At 48.9% G+C, this 24,300-nt stretch overlaps 3 protein-coding genes across 4 annotated transcripts; 1 reads left to right on the forward strand and 2 right to left on the reverse strand.

Moving 5' to 3' along the window:
- Positions 1-777: 777 nt before the first annotated feature.
- Positions 778-2,781, forward strand: LOC103697236 (tubulin beta-1 chain-like). The gene is made up of 3 exons (XM_008779056.3): positions 778-1,204; positions 1,558-1,827; positions 1,906-2,781. Exons 1-3 carry the CDS (start codon positions 811-813, stop codon positions 2,586-2,588), a joined length of 1,347 nt encoding a protein of 448 aa, XP_008777278.1. The 5' UTR covers positions 778-810; the 3' UTR covers positions 2,589-2,781.
- Positions 2,782-3,792: 1,011 nt separating this feature from the next.
- LOC103697238 (calmodulin-binding receptor-like cytoplasmic kinase 2) lies at positions 3,793-8,370 on the reverse strand. Of its 2 annotated transcripts, XM_026801172.4 has the most exons (6): positions 7,951-8,368; positions 6,445-6,674; positions 6,160-6,328; positions 5,840-5,929; positions 4,790-5,088; positions 3,795-4,679 (listed from the first exon to the last, which is right to left on the reverse strand). In XM_026801172.4, exons 1-6 carry the CDS (start codon positions 8,237-8,239, stop codon positions 4,428-4,430), a joined length of 1,329 nt encoding a protein of 442 aa, XP_026656973.2. In that variant the 5' UTR covers positions 8,240-8,368; the 3' UTR covers positions 3,795-4,427. The 2 variants fall into 2 exon arrangements, with proteins under 2 accessions (XP_088569735.1, XP_026656973.2); XM_088713609.2 differs by lacking the exon at positions 5,840-5,929 and having other exon boundaries at positions 3,793-4,679; positions 7,951-8,370.
- Positions 8,371-12,018: 3,648 nt separating this feature from the next.
- LOC103697237 (protein OCTOPUS-like) lies at positions 12,019-14,631 on the reverse strand. The gene has a single exon (XM_008779057.6). It carries the CDS (start codon positions 14,120-14,122, stop codon positions 12,203-12,205), a length of 1,920 nt encoding a protein of 639 aa, XP_008777279.4. The 5' UTR covers positions 14,123-14,631; the 3' UTR covers positions 12,019-12,202.
- Positions 14,632-24,300: the final 9,669 nt, after the last annotated feature.

Below are 24,300 nucleotides of genomic sequence, written 5' to 3' on the forward strand. Positions count from 1 at the left end.
TTCCTTTTTTACATTAGAAACAGTACTGCCAAGCATTATCTCATGGGCTCTTCCTTAAGCATAATTACTTTTCTGTGCTTCCATTCAAAAATTATATTTAATTGAAGAAGCTTTTTATCCATCTTTATTGCATTCATGTATCTTTGTTGAAATAATATGCTTGACAGCTATCTATTTTTATATCTTTTTTTAAATATTTTATACTTATTAAAATTTTTTATTATTAAAAAAAATCTTATTCACTAAATCCGTCTTAGGCCTCCAAATATATTGGGCCGCCCTTGGATGCATTTCATCATGTAGGGTAGCATAATTCATTCCAGAGTAAAAAATGGTAGGAGCTAACCAATAACTTATTCCCCTTTAAAATATTTTTACAAATAAAGCCCGTGATTCCTTTTGTGCACGCGTCCTCCAACTAGAAGGCATGTCAATTGCGGCCCTTTTTTTAAATAGCGTGGCCTAACGGGGCCTATTTTGAACCTTGGTCCAGAATCCAGTGCGGTCTAGGGGTACCAACCGTCGTGCACGCTCTCCTTGTCTTCATCCGGCTGCCCCGAGAATTCGAAATTTGAAATCCCCGAACGCATTCGACCGTTGCTCTCCAAACCGTTCGAACTTCGCTGCTCCATCCAGCCTTTCAGAGCCTCCCATTTCCAGCGGAAATCCGATTGCCCAAGAATAAAGTTAAAAAAAAAAAAACAAAAAAGAGGCGACTAGCCGTTGCGCCGCGTTATTTACGAGGCGAGCCCATCATCCTTATTTAATTCTGAAGTCTCACTCTTCTTTGCTTGGAAGGGTAAGAGAAAAATGCGCGAGATTCTTCACATCCAGGGAGGTCAATGCGGCAACCAGATCGGTGCCAAGTTCTGGGAGGTGGTCTGTGCCGAGCACGGCATTGATGCCACCGGGAGGTACCATGGGACCTCCCATCTCCAGCTTGAGAGGGTCGACGTCTACTACAATGAGGCCGGCTGCGGGCGGTTTGTTCCTCGAGCCGTGCTCATGGATTTGGAGCCCGGCACCATGGACAGCGTCCGCTCCGGCCCCTACGGCCAGATCTTCCGCCCCGACAACTTTGTCTTTGGGCAGTCTGGTGCTGGGAACAATTGGGCCAAGGGGCACTACACCGAAGGTGCCGAGCTGATTGATTCCGTGCTTGATGTGGTTCGGAAGGAAGCAGAGAATTGTGATTGCTTGCAGGGTACGATCTCCTGCCTTAAATCTTGAGGTTTTTCGTGATCTGAACATCTTTTTTTGCAGATTTCCCCTGGTTTTTATACTTTTCTCCTCTTTTTTCTTTTTTTTTTTTTTGCCCCCCATCCAATTCTAAGCGTTTCATTGGTCTTCGTCTTTTGTTTTCGGTTGATGCTCATGTTGCAGTTATTTGACTGCAAAATGTTTGGAACATGTGACAATTCGTATCTAAAGAAGTTTTCGAACTTTCTGGGTGCTGATCCGTCGGATTTTTATGATTGGAAATTTTCAGAGTCCGACAGTTCTGTGCCGTTCTTTTCTGCTCGTCTGTTTAGAGGTTGTCACTTGGGAATCTTGCAGGGTTTCAGGTCTGTCACTCGCTGGGAGGAGGAACCGGGTCAGGCATGGGGACGCTACTGATATCTAAGATAAGGGAAGAGTACCCGGATCGAATGATGATGACCTTCTCTGTTTTCCCCTCCCCCAAGGTCTCTGACACCGTCGTCGAGCCTTACAATGCCACCTTATCGGTGCACCAGCTGGTGGAGAATGCTGATGAATGCATGGTCCTCGACAACGAAGCTCTTTACGACATCTGCTTCAGAACTCTCAAACTCACTACCCCCAGCTGTAAGCCACCTGCTATATGCTTGCACGCGCACTTCATTTTGCCATTCTGACTAATTCTGTCATCTTCCATTGGAGCAGTTGGCGACTTGAACCATTTGATCTCCGCAACCATGTCGGGAGTGACATGCTGCCTGAGGTTCCCTGGTCAGCTCAACTCCGACCTCCGAAAGCTTGCCGTTAATCTCGTCCCCTTCCCACGGCTTCACTTCTTCATGGTGGGGTTTGCTCCATTAACGTCCAGTGGGTCGCAGCAGTACCGTGCTCTCACGGTCCCAGAGCTGACCCAGCAGATGTGGGACGCCAAGAACATGATGTGCGCTGCTGATCCACGCCATGGGAGGTATCTTACAGCATCGGCCATGTTCCGGGGTAAGATGAGCACAAAGGAAGTGGATGAGCAGATGATCAATGTGCAGAATAAAAACTCTTCCTACTTTGTGGAGTGGATCCCCAACAATGTCAAATCCACTGTGTGTGATATTCCACCGACCGGTTTGAAGATGGCATCAACCTTCATTGGGAATTCAACTTCGATTCAGGAGATGTTCCGCAGGGTGAGCGAGCAATTCACCGCCATGTTCAGGAGGAAGGCTTTCTTGCACTGGTACACAGGGGAAGGGATGGACGAGATGGAGTTCACGGAGGCAGAGAGTAATATGAACGATCTGGTTTCGGAGTACCAGCAGTACCAGGATGCAACTGCTGATGAGGAGGAATACTACGAGGAAGAAGAAGAAGAAGAAGAGGGTCAGGAGATGTGATGATTGGAGAGCATCTGTACGGGCCGGGCAGATTTGTGGAATGCAACCTGACTTTCTTGGATGGGGTTGGGTTTCATTTCTTCATTGTCAAGTAAATTGCTGGTGATAATGTTCAAAATTAATTTTCTTGGCGCACCATGCGTCGAGGAAGCCATTTCCGGCGAAATATTTGATCTTCTGAGCATCTTTCTTACTCCTTCCTTCGAAGCTAATTCTAGAATAAAAACCCATTCTTCTACATTTACGTCTGAATGATCAAAATGACCGAGTCCAAGCAGGAGCAAAGCTGCTGGACTGCAGATCACTTTTTTTCTCCGTCATGCCTCGAACCGAATACCCAAGTTCAGAACACGGCACGGTTAGTCGGTTACATACTTTCTAGAGTAAAACCCCAAAGAATATGCTAGATCTAAAAAAAATTTATCACAATCTCAATGTCCATAAATAATAATAATCTCAATTCATAACGAACAATAAAACTAATCCAATTACAGAATTTAATTATTCAACTAGTATCACTGATGTTCTATCTATCCATTCTTTTTACTTGTGATTTCAACCATCGTCAAATACTATGCAACCTGTAACTCTGAAAAAAAAAAAGAAAGGAGGTTGTGAGCTTTACAGGCTAGTAAGAATTCCAAACTGCAAGCTCTAAATAACTTGAGATGGAAGGGGGTTGTATCTTTTGTACGACGGAAGGATGCACTTTCCTTTCGCTTTGCTTTGAGATTTACGCCGACAGATGAATGACAGAATGCTTTGAGATCTGTATGGTGGGTAATTCGATGTTGGATTCGTGCGAAGAAAGGTGAAACTTTTTTTCGGAGATTTTGGACAGCCAAATGTTTATCGCTGATTGCCACCCCAAAAAAATCCTCCAAGGATTACGGACTTCCCTTAAACCCCTACCCCAACCCAAACAAATTTGAGAAATTTGGAATGTGATTTAATAGAAATATGATCATCTTCAAGAAGCCTTTACATTTTTTTCAGAAGAAAAGTAGGGCAAAAGCCTCACGCAGTTTATCAAAAGAACTGAAAGGGCGCATAGGAGAGAGGAGTTGCATATTAGTCAGCTTCTTAAGCTTGTACAGCCAAGGAGCGCCCCTAACAAACACTTGCGTGATAAAAAATCTCCAAACAGCCTTATCAGTCCAAAAAAAAAAAAAAAATAACGGACGGCATAAAAAAGAAGACCAACATTTTAGCCTTCTCCTCTTATGATTCCTTATAATGTGCCAAGGATTTTTGACATTTTTTAATATCTCAAATTATACAAATTAAACAATAGGCTTTTTCTTCCACCAAAGTAACAACTAACCTTATACGCTTCTAGACTAGGACTAACATTTCCATCAGCATTGGACGGGCATATTCTAAACTCTGTTCTCAAGTTTACCTGCTATTGCCTTGCCTGCGAGTATCTAGTTAAGGACTTTTGATTTCATTGATGCGGGAAATAGCACAGATGATACTGCGAGCATTACTATGCCTACTAGAACACTACCAGATATGGTCAGCCAAATTGATGATATTTTGTACTCTGACTGCGGTGGATGTTTTTATTCTGGGATTGTCGAATGACCTCCGGGTTAACGTAAAAAGGATACTGCAAAATGTTGCGTAGGGCGATTGATGGAATGGTCGAGTCTACTTACTTAAACCACCAGCTTAAATGTTGAAAGATCTTAGGTCAATTTAACTACAGATTAGTGACTGGCACTGCATACTATGGAAACCTCACGAATACTCGGATCGACTAGAAACAATCAACACCACGGTCTCCACATAATTTGCTACCTCCGCAAGCTGGTTGCGAAAGCTCGCCCTACCAAATCAGCCGACACTCGGCAGATTTTTGCTCCTCCTCGGGACGGCGAGCGGCGGCAGCATCTCCCGGTGTTCCCTCCGGATCGCCCACAGCACCTCCGCGCACCTCTTCATGGCCGGTCGAGATCTCTTGGACGGCGCCATGCACTGGAGGGCCAGCCCCATCACCTTCTCCACCGCCGCGATCGCCGCCTGGCTCCGCCGCAGCCTCGGGTCCATCGCCAGCACCGCATCTCCTTCCTTGAATCGACGTATCGCCTGTCCATCCAGATCGTTGATTGTTAGGAGAAGACGAGAGAAGAGATGGACGCTCTTTTTATCATATTTTTTTATTTTTTGGCGTAAAGCTTAGTGCTCGACGGTGTTACCCATTTGGTGGTGACGCGCTCCTTGTGGTTGCGGTTGCGCTCGATGGGGCGCCGCCCTGTGACGAGCTCCACGAGGAGGACGCCGAAGGAGTAGACGTCGCTCTTGTCGGTGAGCTGGTAGGTCTGGAGGTATTCCGGGTCCACGTACCCGGCAGTGCCTTTGATCTGGGTGGAGATATGGGTGGCGTCCGGGTCGTCCGGCGCCAGGCGGGCGAACCCGAAGTCGGCGACCTTCGCTCGGAGCTTCTCCGTCAGCAGGATGTTCGACGCCTTTATGTCCCTGTGGATGATGGGATGATCTGCGTAGCACAGCAGTGTGGATGCTTCATTTTGCTGAATGCTAACTTCATTTCTCTAAATTAAACATGATTTAATGCCAATGACATTAGAAGAGGAAATATCATTTACCATCTCAGTACTTATTTGACATCTAGAGAAAAAAATAAAATAAAACAAAATAAATTGTTTTAGAGTCAGATTGCGATCAGGAAAGAAAAAGAAAATATGGCAGAAGAAAATCGGGGAACAAGTCCATGCAAACCGGCGCGGCTTATGCTACAGTAATAATTTGTTGAACAGTCTGATTGATAAAGCTCTCGTGCTATTTGTATTTGTTTTCTTTATGCAACCTTAGCATGCTTAGAGGATCATTATCTTCATTTCTGGATACCTGATAACTCTATAATTGGTAGCTTTTATGTTTTTGGGCGTCCAAGGGACTGTTATTCTGAGCTCAGCATGTTAAAAAGATGGCTGGCTACGCAAGATTCATATCTTCATTCACAAATTGATTATCCAAACATTACTTCTTAATTAATGTACTGTATGCATGTTATGATGACATGTTAAGGAGATTCATACGACTTGTGTTAACAGCCGAGCTTGGTGCAATCTCCTCTTTGGGCTATTGTGGAAGTGTGCCAATCAACATTGAGTGCCGCACAAATCTTTCCTCCATGAATGATTAAATTCTTTTGGAAATAAACACTTCTATTAAGTAAAACTACTCGAGACCGATGATTCTCGATCGATTTCTGACTTGGAGATTACCTGTATACATGTGCAGATAGGTGATAGCATGAGCTACATCAGTAGCAATGTTAAGCCGATGTTCAAGCTCTAACCCATCTCCACGAGAACCTGCATTGCATTATATGATTTCTGATCATTCCCTAGCCAACTAAGCGAATTAAGGCTCTAAGCCTTGAAATGTTGGACTCTTAATTTGTTCTTTCTGCTGAACTCCAAGAACGACCTAAGATGAGATACCACTTTCCATCTTTATGAAGCAATCCTATCGTTCTCAACTTTACGAAGGTACCTTTATCGGTCCTGTCGTCGTTTGAGGCTTAGCGATTCATATAACATACCGTCCAGGTGTTCGCGGAGAGTGCCATTGCCGACGTACTCGACCACAAGTAAACGCTCATCATCACGCTCTAGGAATCCAAGGAATCTGACCAAGTTCAAATGCTCTACCTTTGACATGATTTGGACTTCGCTCTTAAACTCTGCGGACAGGTTCCTGTTATAGATGTTCTGCATCAAAGTTCCCGTAAATAAGTTCCTGGATAAATATTAGTTACATTCTAATGCATGGTCAACAAAGCATGAGAAGACATGCATGCTGGCCAGTGGAAATAAAGGGGTCCAACCTTGGTGGCACGTTTTACAGCAATAAGCGACCCATCCTTGAGTTTCCCCTTGTACACTGCTCCAAAACCTCCTAGCCCGATTCTGTTTTCTACAGAGAAGTTTGCAGTGGCTTTGTAGATATCTGCAATTGAGAACATTGTTGTTTCTTGCCGTGCTTCATTCCTACTGCGGGAGCTGCCATGCCTGAAATTAGAGATGCTGCCGTTGTTTGTTGTCGATATCTTTGAGCCTGCAGCAGAGTAGGGACACTCACCTATCTTAGAACTTCTGCGATGCAGTGAACTTTCGGGGACTCAATAATGTGTTTGCGATGCCAAGTCGGAAGCAGCATTTTATTTTCTGTTCCATGTCACATTCTATATATAATTGTTTCAAATGCAAAAAAAATAATAAAAAAGAAAAAAAGAGAGAAACACTTACTATCAAACTACAAGAAGAAAGACCAATCTTAGTACATGGTTGTGATCAGATGATCGGACACTAGTATTGCAAGTTTGTAGAAATAAAAAGATAATATAGAACTCAAAGATAAAAGTTTATGTCTGGTGAAGAATGGGATCCAGCATTGTTCAAGGAAAGGTTGATATGACTAGCGGAAAGGTGGACCACCATGTGGATGCTTTAGGCTATGGCCTGGAACGATGAGGTGGATCCTATGCGACTGTTGGGACCCGTTGTAACTTTGAAATAGTCAAACAAGATCAGGTATTAATAAAGGGCTAAACTTGGAAGTGACAAAAGGGCAAACAAAGCCACTGCATGCTGATGGTGGACTGGCAATGTGCAAGCCATGAATTGAAAGGGCGCCACCGTGTGCTGATGCTAATAAAAAGGCCTTTTGGTGCGGACGATGAAAGAGAGCAGAAGAATAAATACGGGAAGGAATTTTATGTTGGTGCAGAGGTATGAATTGTACATCTAGAATTTAACATCTTAATACCTAATGTCGGTGTGATGGATGCCACAAATTGTTCTTGGTAGAAGCTAAATAGATATTATCAATAAATATTTTATCATTATACGAAAATATGTCCGTGGTGTTCCTGTTTTGCCTCTTAAATTTATTGATATTCAGGTATGAGTTATAAATATTTTATCTCTAAATTTCTTCGTTTTTCTGTATATTATGCTGCAATTTGTGCCGGATTTGAAAGAGATCGGCATGGCCGTATCGGGGGAGGAGTTGGAAATTCGAATTTCGATTCTTATGAAACTGCGAACAACGTCGTGCTTAATTGTAGATTCTTGTATGAACTAGTTTCATTCCTCCGTTTACCGCTGTTTCTCGACTAGAGAACGGGGGTGCCGAGGTTTGCTGCACATATGGAGCACCATGGATGGAAGGTTCCATGCAATCCGTGAAAATTAAGAAGCCGACAAAAGGATTTTACCACTTGGTGGTGGTTTCAGTGGGGTGGGTGGGATGCTTTACTACGTACTGCAGTATTCTCTTATGGTGAAATCCTTGAAGGTGCGAATTATTTAATATGGAAGAATTAACATACTGGATGCGGAGGAAACATCACGGTGTTGGATTGTGCTGCCCTCCCAGTCAGCTTCCTCCACAGATTTACTGCGGCGGGGCACGAAACATGGGATGAGTGCACCGGCAACTCCTCGCGCTGCAGCTCTGAATGAGTTCCTCCTGTAGATCCGGTTCTGATCAAAACTGATGGTGAGAGCGGTGCAAGTTGATGACTCTGAGAAATCAGGATTTGATGGTAGCCCATGACCGATACCGGAGTCTTCTTCCCGACGGCTGAAGCTGAGCAGCTGACGGCCGGATTCCTGCATAATATATAGGAAAAACCGAGTCCGATATCTCTACTCACAAATGGCCGTCGTGTCTCTTTCCAGTTATGAGCTCCGGGCGCTCGTGCTTCCCAAGACTTGTTCAAGGTTGCTGAAATGCATGCAGGTCTAGGGAAGGCAGTCTGCACGGGATAAGTGACGTAGGTGGCGGCCAAAGTCTCAATGAAATAAATATTGATGACAATTGGAACATTAGATTATATGCTCTGTGGCCCTGTTATTTATGAGACTTAGTTACGCCATCCAGAAAAGCCAAGGATTGCGGCTTTAATTAGTGTTGGATTATAGGCATGCGCGGCGATGTTTATTGCCTTCCATACAAATCATGAAAAGCAAGCACAGCTGCGTTGCCGATTCATTCAAACTCGTCGGATTATTTTTAATTTGGCCAAACGATCCCAGCCTTGAGACATTGCGTAGCCGTTACTCCATTACCTTTTCCGCAGAATAATTTAAGAAAATATCAATTCACGATATAGATGTCGTATTTATTTTATGTCGTAGGAGAATTATTTTAGGCTTTGCGATTGATTCGTTCTACTCCAAAAGGCATTTGTTTTCTCATATTTCGGATACGCGCAAAAATACCAGATTGGTTCAGTCAGACAGAGAGATGTCAAGATTCTTCTTTTTTTTTTTAAAAAAAAAGAATGCACCATGAGGCGAGGTTGGAACAAACAATGTTGAAAAGATAAGGAACCGTTATTTTCTTGACATGTCGTAGTGCATTAAATACTTCATCGACAGAAAGATAGAATGTAAAGCTCTGGCAGCATTTTATGAGCCGCGAATTTGTTCAGCTGCCAAGCGATATCTATTCATCTGGCATCGTCATCCCAAACAATACCTGGCGGATATCCATCTCCATAATGCAGTAACGCACACGTAGACACCGCTGTTAAGAAATACATCAGGTAAGCAAATACGACCAGTTAAATCCTTTTCATGTTATAACCGGGGGTCAACTCTGCTGCGTGCAGTTCGAAAAATAGCAGACGAATCGATATCTCTATTTATTGATTTTTCCCCGGGGATTTTGCTGTCGCACTGCACATAATGGGATGCAGAGACACTTTTCTGTTTCAGCAGAGGAAAAATTTGGAAATCTAGAAGAAAACTTGTTCTCCGGTCACATATAAAAATTCCAGAAAATGGTTAGCGCTGAAGGGAAGCACTGCTGTCAGTGTGAGGAAGGCATGGAAAGAGCCCAACCACTGCACGAAATAACCTGTCCCTATTGTGCTGAATGTAGCAGCCAATGTGCCAGCTGAGTTTGTTATCCCTCTTCATCAAAGCAAAGATGGTTAGCATAAACATTCGATGACTTCGCTGTCCAGAGATGAAAATAAGCCGTGCAGTTTAGACCTATCAATGGGTCGGGTCTATTTTAGAAAACCGAGTCTTGTCTGAACTAAAAAAGGGATCTTACCTGAATAGAAAAGCTATGTATATTGATTTAAGGATGATCAATAAAAGAAAAAAAATGACCTAGACCGTACTTTTGCCAAATTTTCTATTTTTTTCTAATTTTTTTTGAAAGATTCGAATTCAGCTTCCTTCCTCTCAATCCAATCAACTATATAGAATGATAATGACATATGTACTAATTGATTTGTATCTGGGCTTTCCTTTGGGCTACTAAAAGAGGACATTTGTATAGATACAATAGAAGTACTATAGGAAAATGTACATCAACGTCGGGAAAAAAAAAAAAAAAGAACTGCCGCATGAACTTGCAATTTCATTAAAGGACTGTTTCATGCCAAACTGAGTTGGATAACCTGAGTGGCATATGATATTCAGATTTGATTGTTAATCGGTAACAAAGTTGTATGATTCTTGACCTCAGCTGGAGGACTCTGTGTGTAGCTAATTAATCCAGAGCCAATTGGACTCTATTCTAGCTTCCCCCTTTACCGTGAAGATTATAACATATGTATCTAAGTTTGATGCATGATTCTTGTAGGCATAATTTTTCAATCATCTTCTGTAAATTTTCTTTCCTATAATCGTACTGTAAGAACAAAGTGAATTATTTATCACTAAACTAATTGTCGATCCACTTTCACTAGAACACTCTTGGCCAAGTGTGCTTGGGCCTTTGTTGGTTCCTTGACATCATTTGAAAAGCACAGGTACCCCATTGTAATTCAAAGGGGTCGTATAAATACTAGATCTACCATAGACTCGCGTGTCATGCACGCTGCCATTGAAGCTGATCTTGAGGGAGCAAGAGGGTGGTGGCTCGTAGGAGAAGAAAATCATTTGAGGGAATGCAGGATCTATACAGAAGACGAGCCACAGATTTTTCTTACGATCAAGAATTTTGATGTAAAGGGGAGGCAAAAGGAGCCACCCGGCTTTTACCGAAGATTAATCGTACGATCAAGGAACTTGATCAAGATCTGGTTTTGAAGTGCAATTCCGGCCCATATCTCCCTACTTCCTGTTTCGCGTCTCCCCAACTCCAGCTTCTTGTCCGACCTTTAGACATTAAGCCCACCCACATGCAAGCTGTACATTTTCTCCTCAGTGTCAAGCTAGATGTGCCACTTACCTGATGCATAATTTTGCAGTTTGGACATGTGAATGAACAGCAAAAGAAAGAAAAAAAAAAATCATAGTACTCTCTGCAGATCATGCCCAGAGATTCCCCCGTCGACCAGATTATCTGCACAAAAGAGAAATTGAAATGCCAAACTATAATGGCATACATCTATCTATACAGGTACTACAGCATTGTATCTTCCAAGTGAAATCAAAAGTCAGTCTCGCTGCTGAACTGGAAACTCTTAGCGGCGGCTAAATCAACCAAGCTGTTTAACCCTAAAAATATCGATAGCATTAGTTCCGTATGCCGTATCATTTCAATGGCATATCATTCCATATGCCATCGAAATCAACTATATATAGCATGGCATTCCGATTAACAAGACTTGGGAAGTTTTCTCGATTTCATGATTAGCTCCTCTTATGGTCTAACAAATTCATGCCCTGCCCCTCGTAAGTCAGTTAAAACTTTTGGAAGTGGTTTTGCTTGGTCTTCCGCCGGCAAACTGTGACTGGTAGGCCTCTGAAATCTGCACGATGCTGTCATTTGGTCTCTCGAGTACTTCTTTTCCAAGTTCTCAAAAAGTTGCACCATTCGAAATTACATTGTCGAATATCCGGCTGCGGACATTACTTAAAGAGCATCCAAAGATAAGGAGCAGGGCACGCAGCCCGTGGCGCATAGCAGAAAGATCGCTGGGTGGACCACGTTGATTGAACTGAACTATAGTGGGGCCAACAACGGTAACGTTTGTGGGGATATGAGAACTTTTACAGTTGTCGCAATGGTATGTCATGATCTCTAAGGCATGATGTTTAAATTTAGTTGAACTGTTGTACCGATCAAGAATATATCATCCCTGAAAAAAAGCATAGATAAACAGTTAAGCCCATTTGTTCAAAAAGGAGGAAAGAAAGAATTATGTCCGAACAGTGTAGCTTGATGCGGAGAGCCAAATACATGAATTTGTGAATGCAGTTTGGATTGTGCTCGAGGGCTCCCCTAGCATGGAATAACAATGGTAGAGTCCCTACAAACTAGTCAAAAATAGTAATCAGGGCTGAGTCGTGTCACAAAGTGCGACCTGTATTGACGGGATAGCATTTCATATACGGTTTAAAAGCTAGCATAACTTGATGATGGCAGCTAGGAACTCTACAAAAGGTTCAAGATTGTATACCTAAAAAACAACTAATCAACAACGTGAAGATTGTATTTCCGTCCTCATATTCTTTTTTTTAGCACCGCGAGCTAAGACAGGACAAACAGAGATGTTATTATCCAAGCGAGCAGGATAACAGGGGATAAACAATCAAACATGTTATAAGCCAATGCAGCAAATATAATGCTTGCTTTTTCACCCAGCAAGGAGAGCAATACAGAAATATACGCGCCTACTCCCAGGAAGAACATGAACCGGCTCGGTGCGATCCTAGCACGCTCCTTGTCAGGTAATGAGAACCGACGTGCTTTCCCTTCCCCGACGACCCCCCATTCCTCCGGCTATTCCGCATTGGTGTCAAGTGGAACCTTAGCAAGCCCTTCTCAAAATGGCTGGGAGAGTACCTCGCACTCCGGTTCCTCTCCAACACGATCTCCTCCCTCCTCCTCTTCCCATGTCCGTCGGTCTCCACCACGCTGTTCCTCGTCATGCTCCCAAAACCGCCACCACCATCGCCGTTGAATGAGCTCCTCGAACTCACACTGCTGTTGCACCGCGAAATCTTCCCACCGCAGCCCCGAGCCCGCAGCTCGGGCCACGACTCCGAGTAGGATCTCCTAACCACATCGTCTCCTCCTCTGCTGCTGCCTCGGCGGTGTATAAGCCCCCAGATGTTCCATGCCTTGCTCCACCTCCCGGACTTCTTTGTACAACTCCCCTTGCAGGAGTCTCTGAAAGCCGATACAAAGCTCTCGGAGCGATCGTCCCTCAAAGAATTTGAGCTGAAATCTCTTAGATCCCTGTCGAGCAAGCTTCCCGGGTGGAAGGGGAAGAACTCGGTGCCACTGGCAGGAGACGCCTTGGCATTGGAGGCCGGCTGTCGCTCGTCAGTCTCGATGGTCGCCTTCCGGACAGAGTTTGACCGCTCGAAGCTCCGCCGCCGCCAGCTAGATAAGTCCAAGGAGTAGTCCCGTGTCTGGGTGGAGCCGCCCGGGGTCATGGCGTCCTCCTCGACGGGGATCTGGCCGTCCGACCGCTGTACGGCCGGGGCGGGGGCGTCCTCGACGACGGAGAGCATGGGAGGGAGGCGAGGGAACAGGGATCGGCCTCCGCTGAGGAAGCCGTCCCAGGAGGCCCTGGGCTCGTCCCACGAGAACCGGGGGTCGTCGAACGAGAACCGGCCGGCGTCGAGGGAGAACCGCGGGTCGCTGTCGCAGGACCGCCGGCCGAACGCATCGATGGCGATCTCCGAATGCGTGTCGCGGAATCGCCGGGACGACCTGGGGGGCTTTTCCGACGGCGGCATGGTGGACGCGGCCGCCTTGCTGCCGCCCTGCTGCTTCTTGAGCTTCTGCTTCCGCCGCCACTTCTGGAGCTTCTTGCTGAAGACGGAGGCGGCGAGCCAGAAGCTGCCGGCGATGTCCTTGAGGTCTTTAGGAGGGGGCTTCTTGGCTTGGCCAGCGGAGTCGAAACCTCTGTGGTCCTTCATCGGTTTCAGCTCCGCCTCCTCCCGCTCTCCTCCCTCGATCTCCCCCGACGTTCCGACCACGAGGACGGGGCCCACGACCCTGATTTCGTCCCCGTTGTCTCTCCCCTCCTCCTCCTCCTCCGCTTCCCAGGTTTCGAGCACGGGAGCCGCGACGGAGGAAGACGGGGGAGGGAATCGTAGGTTCGGGCACTCGCCCTCGACCTCCCCGCCCGCCGCGGCGGAGGCGGAGGAGGAGGAGGAGGCCGAGGGGAGGAAAGGGTCTCGCGCCCGGTTCTTGTCCCTCTCGCTGTTGTCCTGGTGGAAGAGGGACCAGAGGGTGTTGCGGACGCGGACGTCGCAGGACTTGCGGTGGAGCTCGAATGAAGCGGAGGCACGGGGCCCGGAGAAGCCGTCGCCGCGACCGCAGGAAAAGGACTTGCAGCGGCGGAGCTCCGGGCGCGAAAACGAAGAGGAGGTGGAGTTTGATGAAGCGGGTCGCCCTCCTCCAACGGCCTTGAAGAAGAGGGATTTGAAGGCGGAGGACGAAGCGGACTTGCGGCCGGAGGAGGCAGAGTCGAGGTGGGCGAGGCGCTCGCGGAGGCAGGAAGCGCAGAAGCCGGTGACGAGCTCGTCGGGGTGGAGGTGGCAGGAGGAAGAAGGGAGGCGCTGGACCTGGAGACTCATGCTTCTGCTTCTGGTTAGTACCTAGTATTTGATGCCGCGCCGGTCTTCTTTAAAAACTACTGATGGTCGTTGTACGGTTATACTTCCTGGCACGTTAACACTGTCGGCCAGTTGGGCCTGGAGTGAGAGATAGAGAGTGTAGGGCGAGATATTCCTTCTCAATGGATTTTGGGAATGGGAAGGGGGAGAGGAGGAGGAGGAGGAGGAGGAGGAGGGTCTTACTGAGACCCAGCGAGGGAGACGGCATTGGGTAAAGGATTTTTCAAAAGACTGTAAAGTGGGGAAAAGGGGATTAAAAAAAAAGGAAAAGAATAAATGAAAATTAGAGAAAGAAAAAAAGAAAAAACAAAAAGCAAAAGCGATCACGCCCTGTCGTCCGTCCCTTTTTCTTTTTCACTTTTTCCGTTCTCCTCTTTCAATTTTCCTTTTCTTTCAATTTGTATTTTTCCTTCCATGTGTATGAATTTCTAGGTATTCTTTATTATTTTTCATTGTTTGCTGTTTTCTTGTTCCATACTCATTCTTCGCTGATGATACGTGGCATAGGAAAAACCAATTTCAAAAGGACTCAGATGTCTGAATGAATCTAGATAAGAAAAAGCTCCAAAATAGATCGCTACTGACTCAGAATTTTAGAACTCAACTTTGGCAGAAAAGAAGGTCCAAGGTACCACGTACGTACCATGAAAAATATATGCATACTCTCTATTCTCTCTATTTTCCGGATCTCTTCCTCCTTTTGCTGTTCCTAGAGGCCCTCAACGGACTAGCCCCGGTGACCTTCAAGCTCTTCTTCATTCCCTACATACAGATCGTCCAGGCCCAGCACAGATCGGATCTCCATCTCCGCATGCGGATTCATCTGCAACCTTCCACCTACCAGATCAAATTTTGATGGCAACAAATTGACACTATTTGTGGGTGTTGCTGGAATTTGGACCCGGAGGCGACCACTGGGCCAGGAAGGAGGAGCTCCAGGAAGGCTTGGCGAATGACGGCGATTCGACGATGTGCGGCGTCCTCCGGAAGACCTGCAAGAAGCCGGTGGCCGGGTTTTTCCGGCGCCGGCCCTTCGATGCTTAAGTCAGAGAGATGGCCCAAGAATATGCAAGAGCGGAGCTCGAGTCAGAGAGTCGGGAAAAATCCCCCCTCCCCCTCAGGAATTCCCTATTTATAGGGGGGAACGGGTTTACCTGTGATGTGACCGGGCGAAGGCACTGCCATATGGTTGGACGTATAGTGGAAGTTAATGCTCGATCGTGTAAATCAATGCTGTCTTCATAGGAGATCAGGCCGAAGCCTTTGAATTACTACGGAACCATGCTGTCGTTTATGGCCAAACAAGTTTGCCGTGTGGAGCTAAACATTCGTAGACAACAGGAGCCATGCGCCTTAATTATTGAATGAGCCACATGCCTGCAGAGGTCACATGCATTGATTGTTGAGTGAACTAGGCGTTTGGAGAGGCCATACGCTTTAATTGTTGCGTAAGCTGAATGTCTGGGGAGGCCATATGTATCGATTGTTGGCAAGGACAGGGCACGATTCGTGGGAGAACGCGATAATGGCGGTCTACCGCTCGGATGCTTCCTAGTCGGAGGAGCCGCTTGGGCACTTTCAAGCCCTTAAGTCAGGATCCATTCGGCCGCCCCTTGCTCGGAGGGGTGCCCGGTCGCCTCCTACTTGGAGGGGGCGCTCGGTTGCCTTCTGCTCGGAGGGATGCTTGGTTGCCTCCTGCTCGGAGGGATGCTTGGTTGCCTCCTACTCGGAGGGATGCTTTTTCCCCCCAACACTACCCCCGACTTTCGAGCTCGAGCTGCTCGCAGGCTCGAGCGCGGAAAGTAGTTAAAGTGGATTAGGGGGGAATTTTGAATTATCGCGTGCTTCGAGACACTTTAATGGGAGTAGGTGGATGGCGTCCCTTCTTTCCAGAAGTGTCTCATCATTAGTACCTCCCATTTTTTCGAGCGTTCTTGCGCCGTGAGCTCATGATGGGGCTACACGATCCGACGGGGCGTCTCCTTTTTCGAAGCGTCGGTCCTAATTGAATGCTGCGCCTTAATTCCCTGGGTTGACATGTGTCGTGATCTGGATAGGGAAGAGCGCTCTGCTGAGCGGATCTGAGTCGTTGGAGGGGTCTATATATAAACCCCTCCTTGGCCGTCTTTGATTTCTCTCCCATTGTCTTCCTCTCCTTCCCATCTTCTTCTCATCTTCTTCCCAGTCCGAAGCGGCAGATCTTCCATTGCCTCCGGTGAACTCCCACAGGTGTCCCTCTTTTTATTGCTCGGAACCCTTCTTTTCTCCCTTCTTCTTTCTTTTTCCTAATGGGTCTTGGTCCGACTGAAATCGGGTCCATGATGAGTGAGTTAGAGGTTGAGATGGCTGAGGAGTGGTTTTTTCCTCGGCGAGGGTTCCGTTTGGAACCCGCTGGGTTGGGAGATCGGGTAACGAACCCCCCGGTAGGTCGGATCGGAGTGTACTTAGAGGCACTCTGGGCCGGCCTATGGTTTCCCCTCCATAGGTTCGTGAACGAGTTGCTCGGGTAGTACCAACTCGTCCCGACGCAACTTGCTCCGAACGCATGGAGGACGATTATCGGGTTCTTGTCCCTGTGCATGGCATACGGGATCCCGACTTTCGTGAACGTCTTCCGGCGGCTCTTCATGTTGAAGTCCAATCCGGGAGATGGGGAGTGGCTCTATATTGCCCTTCGGGTGGGTCGGCCGCTCTTCCAGGGCGCTCCGTCGTCCATTCATGATTGGAAGAAAAAGTTTTTCTTTTTGGGTTCCGAGCGGACGTGGGGGTTCGACCATAGGTGGAGGCAGAGCCGGCTCAGAACCGCCAACAAACTCCCCAGGCTTTCTTCACGCGAGCAGGGGATCCTTAACGCTGTTCGCAGCCTCGAGGATGGTATTCTTCTGAGCGGCCTCGTGAGCGAGGACGCTTTAGTCAATGTCGGTCTGAGCTCGGCGCGTCCTCAGGGTAAGGGTAGTAATAGAAAGGTTTCCTTTTCTTTTTCTTTGTAATATTTTGCGAACTTATCTTGCTCGTCCTTGCAGATATTGCGAAGATGGTGACCAAGAGCGAAACTTTGTACGCTCGATTCCGAAAGAGGGCTGCTGAGCTCGGAGGAGAACCGCTCGAGCCGAAGAAGAAGGCAAAGGTCTCGGCTGACGGAGCCGTCGAGAAGAGCGCTCTCCGGATCGGATCCTTCGAAGCTGCTCGGAGGGGAGGCTTAAGCTCCGAGCCCGAGAGCTTGGCTGGAGCCACAATGGCACTTGCATGCCCGGCGCCGATCTTGCAGGTCCCCCCTCGGTCGCCTGTCCGACTCGAGCGCCCGGCATCTGGGCCGGGCAGCAGCCGAGGGGCTGTGAGGCCGCCCTCGCCGAAGGCGACAAGGCCCAGCCTTTCCGACCCACTGGAGGATAAGGGCCAAGAAGAAAGGCGGCCCTACGCTCCGGAATGGGCGGTGTTCGAGGGCGACTCAGCCCTCGAGAATGTTGAGACGGCGCGGCAGATCTTCCGCGTCGCGCTCCTTCCAGCCGACAGGGCAAAAATTCAGGCCATGAGCCTGAATAATTTTTGGAGTCAACTCGCCTCTCTGTTATTCGGGTAGGTCTTCATTATTTGCCGTTATTTATTCCTTACACTTTTAGGTTTTATACTGTAATTTTATCCTCGGCCTAATTTCTGTCTTGGTTACAGCACCTCCACAAGATCGAGACACTGATCTCACTCGGGGCGGATTACAAAGAACGAGCTCGTCGGAGTTCACGGGCACTAGAAGAGGCCGAGAGAAAGCTGGCGGAGCTCGAGCTCCACAAGAAGGAGCTTTTGCTTAGAGTGGGGGCCACCGAGGACGAAGTCCAGCTTCTGACCATGGCGCTCGAGGAAGAGAAGGCCGCTCATACTCTGGCTAGATCAGAGTTGCGGGCCGCCGAGGCTCGCTTGGCCGAGGCGCAATCTCTGCTCGCCATCCGCGAGCAGAGAGTAAAGGAAGCAGAGCGGAAGGCTGAGCAGCTCGAAGCTCGAAAAAAGAAGGCCCAAGAACGGGCTCAGGATGCCGTCCGGCTCTTCCGAGAATCGAAAGAGTTTCAAGAGCTGCTCGAGGAGGAGGCCATGAACGACCTTATTCACGGGTTCAACGACTTCCGCAATCAACTGCACCTGCTTTGCCCCGATTTCGATCTCAATCTACTTCAGCTCGGAGCTGGAGTCGAAGGCCTCGGGGCGAGGTCGGGTGAAACGGCCGAAGAGGCAGCTCTGGAGTCTGCCCCAGAAGAAGCTGCTCGGGGAACCGCTCCCGAGGGTGTTGCGGCTATTTCCGAAGTCGCGCCCGAGAGCACCGAAGGCGGCGAGGTTGGGGCCACTACCAAGGGAGATCCGGCGGGTGAAACCGTCGAGATTATCGGAGTCAAGCCCGGAGAGATCTCGGCTGAAGATGCCACGGCACCTGCCTCTTAAGGCTTTTCATACTTTTTCTTTCCTTTTTTGTAACAAAAGGTCGGCTCTTGTCTATTGCACGGCCGAACCTCAATTTTGTACTTAGCCTCCGGGCTTTTGAATGGAAATATTCCTTTTCAACTTCGTTCTTTTAGTTCTTTTATAGTTCACTTTTTAGCTAACGTTTCTCTAAGGCTTTCGAGCTCATCCGAGTTCTTAAACTTGAGCTCGCCAAGTTCGTGCTCGGGATGTCTCTGCTGCTCGGGTTCCCGAGCTGCTGAGGCACTTCAGATCGACAAAATGCCCGAGCTAGCCAAGCCCCTAGGCTTGAGCCGCAGTTTTGCGGTCATAGAGCTCGGGGCCCCAGCTGTGGGGCGCCGTGCTCTAATTATCTTATTAGGTAACTAGCTTCTAGCTTCTGGCTCAAATCAATGAACCCCCCGGGCTCGGGATTAAATTTCACCGAGCTGCCGAAAAACCGAACTAGGGTTCGTGCGTGCGGATTCGACGAGATTTCAGCTCGTAATCGGCTTGACGAAGGACCCCGATATTGGCCGAGATTTTCATTTAAATATCCAACATAAAAATAAATGGAATGTGTGTATCGAATAAGACATAGGCGCCGATCAGAACGTACCTTCTCGGGGTTATATGCCCCGTGCCGCGAATTGCTCTTAGGGGTACCTCAGTCTGTCGTAGAGGACGACCTCAAGCTTAATCCGAAGCATGGGGTCGTAACCCTTTGAGCTCATGCATGAAGCTGTCGCAGGCCTCAAGGCGCCCAAACCTTGATCGGGGTATCTGATACCGAGACCAAGCTTCGATAGTCGATGGAGATCGAGGCGAGCTCGATGGTTGATGGAGATCGAGCCGAGCTCGATAGCCGATGGAGATCGAGCTGAGCTCGATGGCTGCATCTCAAACTTTTGGTTGATCACGAACATTTATTTTCGGAAGGACCGCGAAGGTACTATCCCGTCATCCCGAGGTCGAAGGGTCTGGGTACGCACTGCCGACACTCGGGGCATCCCAACCTTCGTCGAGGGGGCGCATACGGGGGGCCGCGAAGGTACTATCCCGCTGTTGGTGCTGAGCGCCACGGGGGGCCGCGAAGGTATTACCCCGTCTTTTCGAAGCGTCGAGGGGTCTGGGCACGCACTGCCGACACTCGGAGCATCCCGACATTAGTCGAGGTATTTGATGGAGATCGAGCCGAGCTCGATAGCTGATGGAGATCGAGCCGAGCTCGATAGCTGCATCTCGGACTTTTGGCCGAGGCGCCCAGCGTCGTCCGGCGTTAATTATAGCATCCTAGCAGGATCGCATATCAGGTTGTCTAGGAATCACGAGACTTCCTATTAGGAGAACGCGATCATAAATGAAGAATAGCAAAAATTACTATGAAGAAGATAAAACTTATGCTCAGAACAAAGAACCCCTTGGGGTTCTATTGATGATACACCCGGAGGTTTTCGGAGCTCCAACTTCGTGGAATAGAAATCCCTTCGAGGGATTCCAGCTTGTACGCTCCGGGTCGTTGAACGCGCGCGACCCGATAGGGTCCTTCCCAATTCGGAGCCTACTTACCTTGCTCGGTCGGCTGGGAGGCTTCAGCTCTTCTGAGGACGTCTCCCACTTTGAAGGATTTGAGTTTGACCCTGGCATTGTAGTATTGCGCCACCTTTTGCTGGTATCTCGCCATGCGGACCCGGGCGGCTTCCCTCGTCTTCTCGATGAGGTCCAGGTTGTTCCTGAGCTACGTAGCACTGGAGTCGGCATAATTATATTCTACTCTTGGAGAAGGGAGTCCGATTTCCAACGGAATAATGGCCTCTGTTCCGTACGTTAAGTTGAAGGGAGTCTCGCCGGTGGGTACGCGGAATGTGGTCCGATAAGCCCACAGGACGTTGTATAGGTCTTCGACCCACTGCCCTTTGGACTGGTCGAGCCTGGTTTTGAGTTTCTGCAAAATAGTACGATTCGTTACCTCGGTTTCTCCATTTGCCTGAGGATGTGCGACCGAGGTGAAACGGTGGTCGATGCCGAGCTCCGAGCAGAACTCTCTGAAACGAGCATTGTCGAACTGACGGCCGTTGTTTGATATGAGGATGTGGGAAAGTCCGAATCTACAGATTATGAACTTCCAAACGAAGTCCCGCATCTTCTGCTCGGTGATCCGGGCCACTGGCTCGGCCTCGACCCACTTCGTGAAGTAATCAATGGAGACGATCAGAAATTTCCTCTGCCCAGTCGCCAAGGGGAACAATCCCAGGATATCAATTCCCCATTGAGCGAATGGCCAGGGAGAACTGATTGAGGGCAAGGGGGCTGAAGGTCGGCGCTGGATGTTGGCATTCCTCTGGCACCGGTCGCATCTCCGAACAAAATCCAGCGCATCCTTCTGGAGTGTTGGCCAATAGTATCCCTGGCGCAAAATTTTGTATGCCAGTGCTCGGCTTCCCAAATGGTTTCCGCAGATGCCTTCATGGACTTCACGCATTGCATAATTCGCCTCCGACGGGCGGAGACACCTAAGGAGGGGAGAGGTAAAAGATCTTCTGTAGAGCTTGCCTTTATACAGTATGAATCTCGAGGCTAGGCGCTTGACTCGACGAGCCTCACGCTCATCGTTGGGGAGGACTTCATTCTGTAGGTAGCTAACGAGCTCATCCATCCAGCTTGGCTCAACGTCGATACAAAGAGTTGGTTCGGGCTCCTTTATGCTGGGGATCTGGAGGTACTCTAGTGTCGCCGCTTTTGGAAGCTCGCTCATGCGGGAGGACGCCAGTTTTGATAATTGGTCCGCTCTGAGATTCTCCGACCTGGCAATATGTTGGATGTGGAAGGAACCCAGAGTCGAAGTGAGGTGTCGCACCTTCTGGAGATATTTTTGCATTGTCGGCTCCCTTGCTTCGAAGTCCCCCAAAATTTGGCTCACAACCAATTGGGAGTCGCTGAAGGCCTTCAAGTTCTCGACCTTCAACTCTCTAGCCAGTTTAAGCCCGGCTATGAGTGCCTCATATTCCGCCGCATTATTCGAGGCGGGAAATTCGAGGCGCAGAGCTTGTTCCGCGATCACCCCATCCAGGCTGGCGAGTATGAGGCCAGCTCCGCTATCCCCCGAGGTTGAGGAGCCGTCCACATGTAAGGTCCATAGCTGCTCCGAAGGCCCCTCCGCTGTAGGTGCGGGCTCGGGTTTGTCTGGCACGGTACACTCCACGATGAAGTCAGCCAGCGCTTGGGCTTTGATTGATGGCCTCGGACGATACTCGAGGTCAAACTCCCCGAGCTCGACCGCCCACTTCGTGATCCGACCAGCTCGATCTGATCACTGGAGGACCTGCTTTATTGGCTGGTCGGTCAACACGGCCACCGTGTGAGCTTGAAAATAAGGCCGGAGCCTTCGAGCTGAGACGACCAGGGCAAAGACGGTCTTTTCCAGTTTGGAGTATTGGGTCTCAGCATCCCTCAAAACCCGGCTGGTGTAATATACCGGCTTTTGAAGCTTGCTCTCCTCTCGAACCAGGACCAAGTTCATTGCTACGGGAGAAATATCTAAGTATAGGTAGAGAAGCTCGCCCTACTGAGGCTTCGTAAGCAGTGGAGGAGAAGCGAGAAGGCGCTTGAGCTCTTCGAAGGCTTGCTGGCATTCTGCCGACCACAAAAAGTTCTTTGGCTTCTTGAGAGCCGCAAAGAATGGAAGGCAGCGCTCGGCCGACCGGAAGACGAATCTTCCGAGAGTTGCAACTCGGCCTGTAAGCCATTGTACTTTGACTGTCCTTGGGGGCGTCATCTCTTGGAGTGCTCGGATCTTCTCGAAATTGGTCTCGATTCTCCGCTGTGTAATTACAAAGCCAAGAAACTTGCCCGAGGTGACTCCGAATGCACATTTGGCAGGATTGAGCTTCATCCGGTACCTTCGGAGTGTAGAGAATGCCTCGTTGAGGTCGGTCACATGATCTTGCGCCATTCGGCTTTTCACCAACATGTCATCAACATAGATCTCCATGTTTCGGCCTATTTGGTCTTTAAAAATTTGGCTGACTAGCCGCTGATAAGTCGCTCCAGCATTTTTTAGGCCGAAAGGCATTACTCTGTAGCAGTAGGTGCCCCCGTCGGTGATGAAGGCTGTCTTCTCTTCATCCTCTAGTGCCATCCGGATCTGGTTGTACCCTGAGAATGCGTCCATGAAAAATAGTAGTTTGTGCCCCGAGGTGGAATCCACGAGCTGGTCGATGCTAGGGAGTGGAAAGCTATCTTTTGGATAGGCCTTGTTCAAGTCAGTGTAGTCCACACACATGCGCCATTTTCCGCTAGCCTTTCTGATGAGGACCACATTAGCGAGCCACTCCGGATAGGATATTTTCCGGATGAAACCGGCCCGGAGGAGTTTGTCAACCTCCTCAGCCGCTGCTCGTTGCATTCTGGGGCGGCGCTTCGCTTTTTCTGCCGCACGGGCTTACAGGTTGGCTTCACTTGAAGTCGGTGGACCGCTACCTCCGGATCTATCCCTGGCATGTCGGCGGGCGACCAGGCGAAAATGTCCCTATTGGCCCGCAAGAAGTTGACGAGGCGATCCCTCTCGAGGGCATCAAGGCCGGAGCCGACCTGCACAGTTAGTTCGGGGCAGTTTTCACGTAGAGGAATTTGTATGAGTAACTCACTAGGCTCCACTCGCTTTTTTCGAGGGCCATCTCGTGCTTCCAAGGCTTCGACCGAGGGGCCGTGTTCCGGCGCCGAGGCCGACGCCTTGGTTGGTTGCTTTGCTCCGTAGGTCGCCATGTAGCACCGCCTTGCTACCGCCTGGTCCCCACAGACTTCGCCAACCCCTTGGTTGGTGGGGAACCGCATAAGCAGATGGAAAGTTGAGACCACGGTCCGAAGAGCATTGAGCCCTAGTCTTTCAAGTATAGCGTTGTAGGCCGAGGGCAAACGCACCACGAGGAAGTTCGTCCTCACGGTACTTTCTTGGGGGGCGAGTCCGACCGTAACTAGGAGATCGACCTCGCCCTCCACTGGGACTGAGTCTCCAGTAAATCCGACTAGCGGAGCATTTATTCTCCGCAACTGCTTTTCTGTCATCCCCATTTTAGAGTAGGTATCGAGATACAGAATATTTGCCGAGCTTCTATTATCTATTAGGACACGCTTTACATCAAATTTATTTACAATCATGGAGATGACCACTGCATCGTCGTGGGGAGTCTCGACTCCCTCTAGGTCCTCATTCGAGAAAGAGATGACTTCAGAAGTGCGGGGGCGCTTTGAAAAAAGCCTTTCCCCAGCTGGTTCTCCGACTGGGGCCCCCCGGTCTATGGTGTTGATGGTGCCAGCTATGGGTTTGTTAGCATTCGGCTCGGCATCTTCCACTGGTCTTTTCTCTTCACGCCGGTTACGCACGAACCGGTTGAGCACTTCTCGGCGAATGAGTGCCTCGATCTCGTCCCGGAGCTGGAAGCAGTCCTCCGTATCATGGCCGTGATCCCGGTGGAAATGACAGTACTTCTTGGGGTTGCGCCAGGCCCCGGGGTCCCGCCTCGGGGGCGGAGGCCGAAAATAATCCTGACCCTCGATCTCCATGAGGATCTCAGTCCGAGGAGCGGTAAGGGGAGTGTAATTTTCGTACCTCCCGTTGGGTATGCGGGACCGTGGTGGAGATCTCGGACGAGGCGGGGACCTTGGTCGAGGCGGTCCCCGCAGCCGGGGTGGACTTTTCAGACAAGGCGGGTTCT

The sequence above is a fragment of the Phoenix dactylifera genome, chromosome 17 (assembly GCF_051530095.1).
Source record: "Phoenix dactylifera cultivar Ajwa chromosome 17, Ajwa_hap1_PhDact_Kaust_v1.1, whole genome shotgun sequence".
Classification (NCBI taxonomy): Eukaryota; Viridiplantae; Streptophyta; class Magnoliopsida; order Arecales; family Arecaceae; genus Phoenix; species Phoenix dactylifera.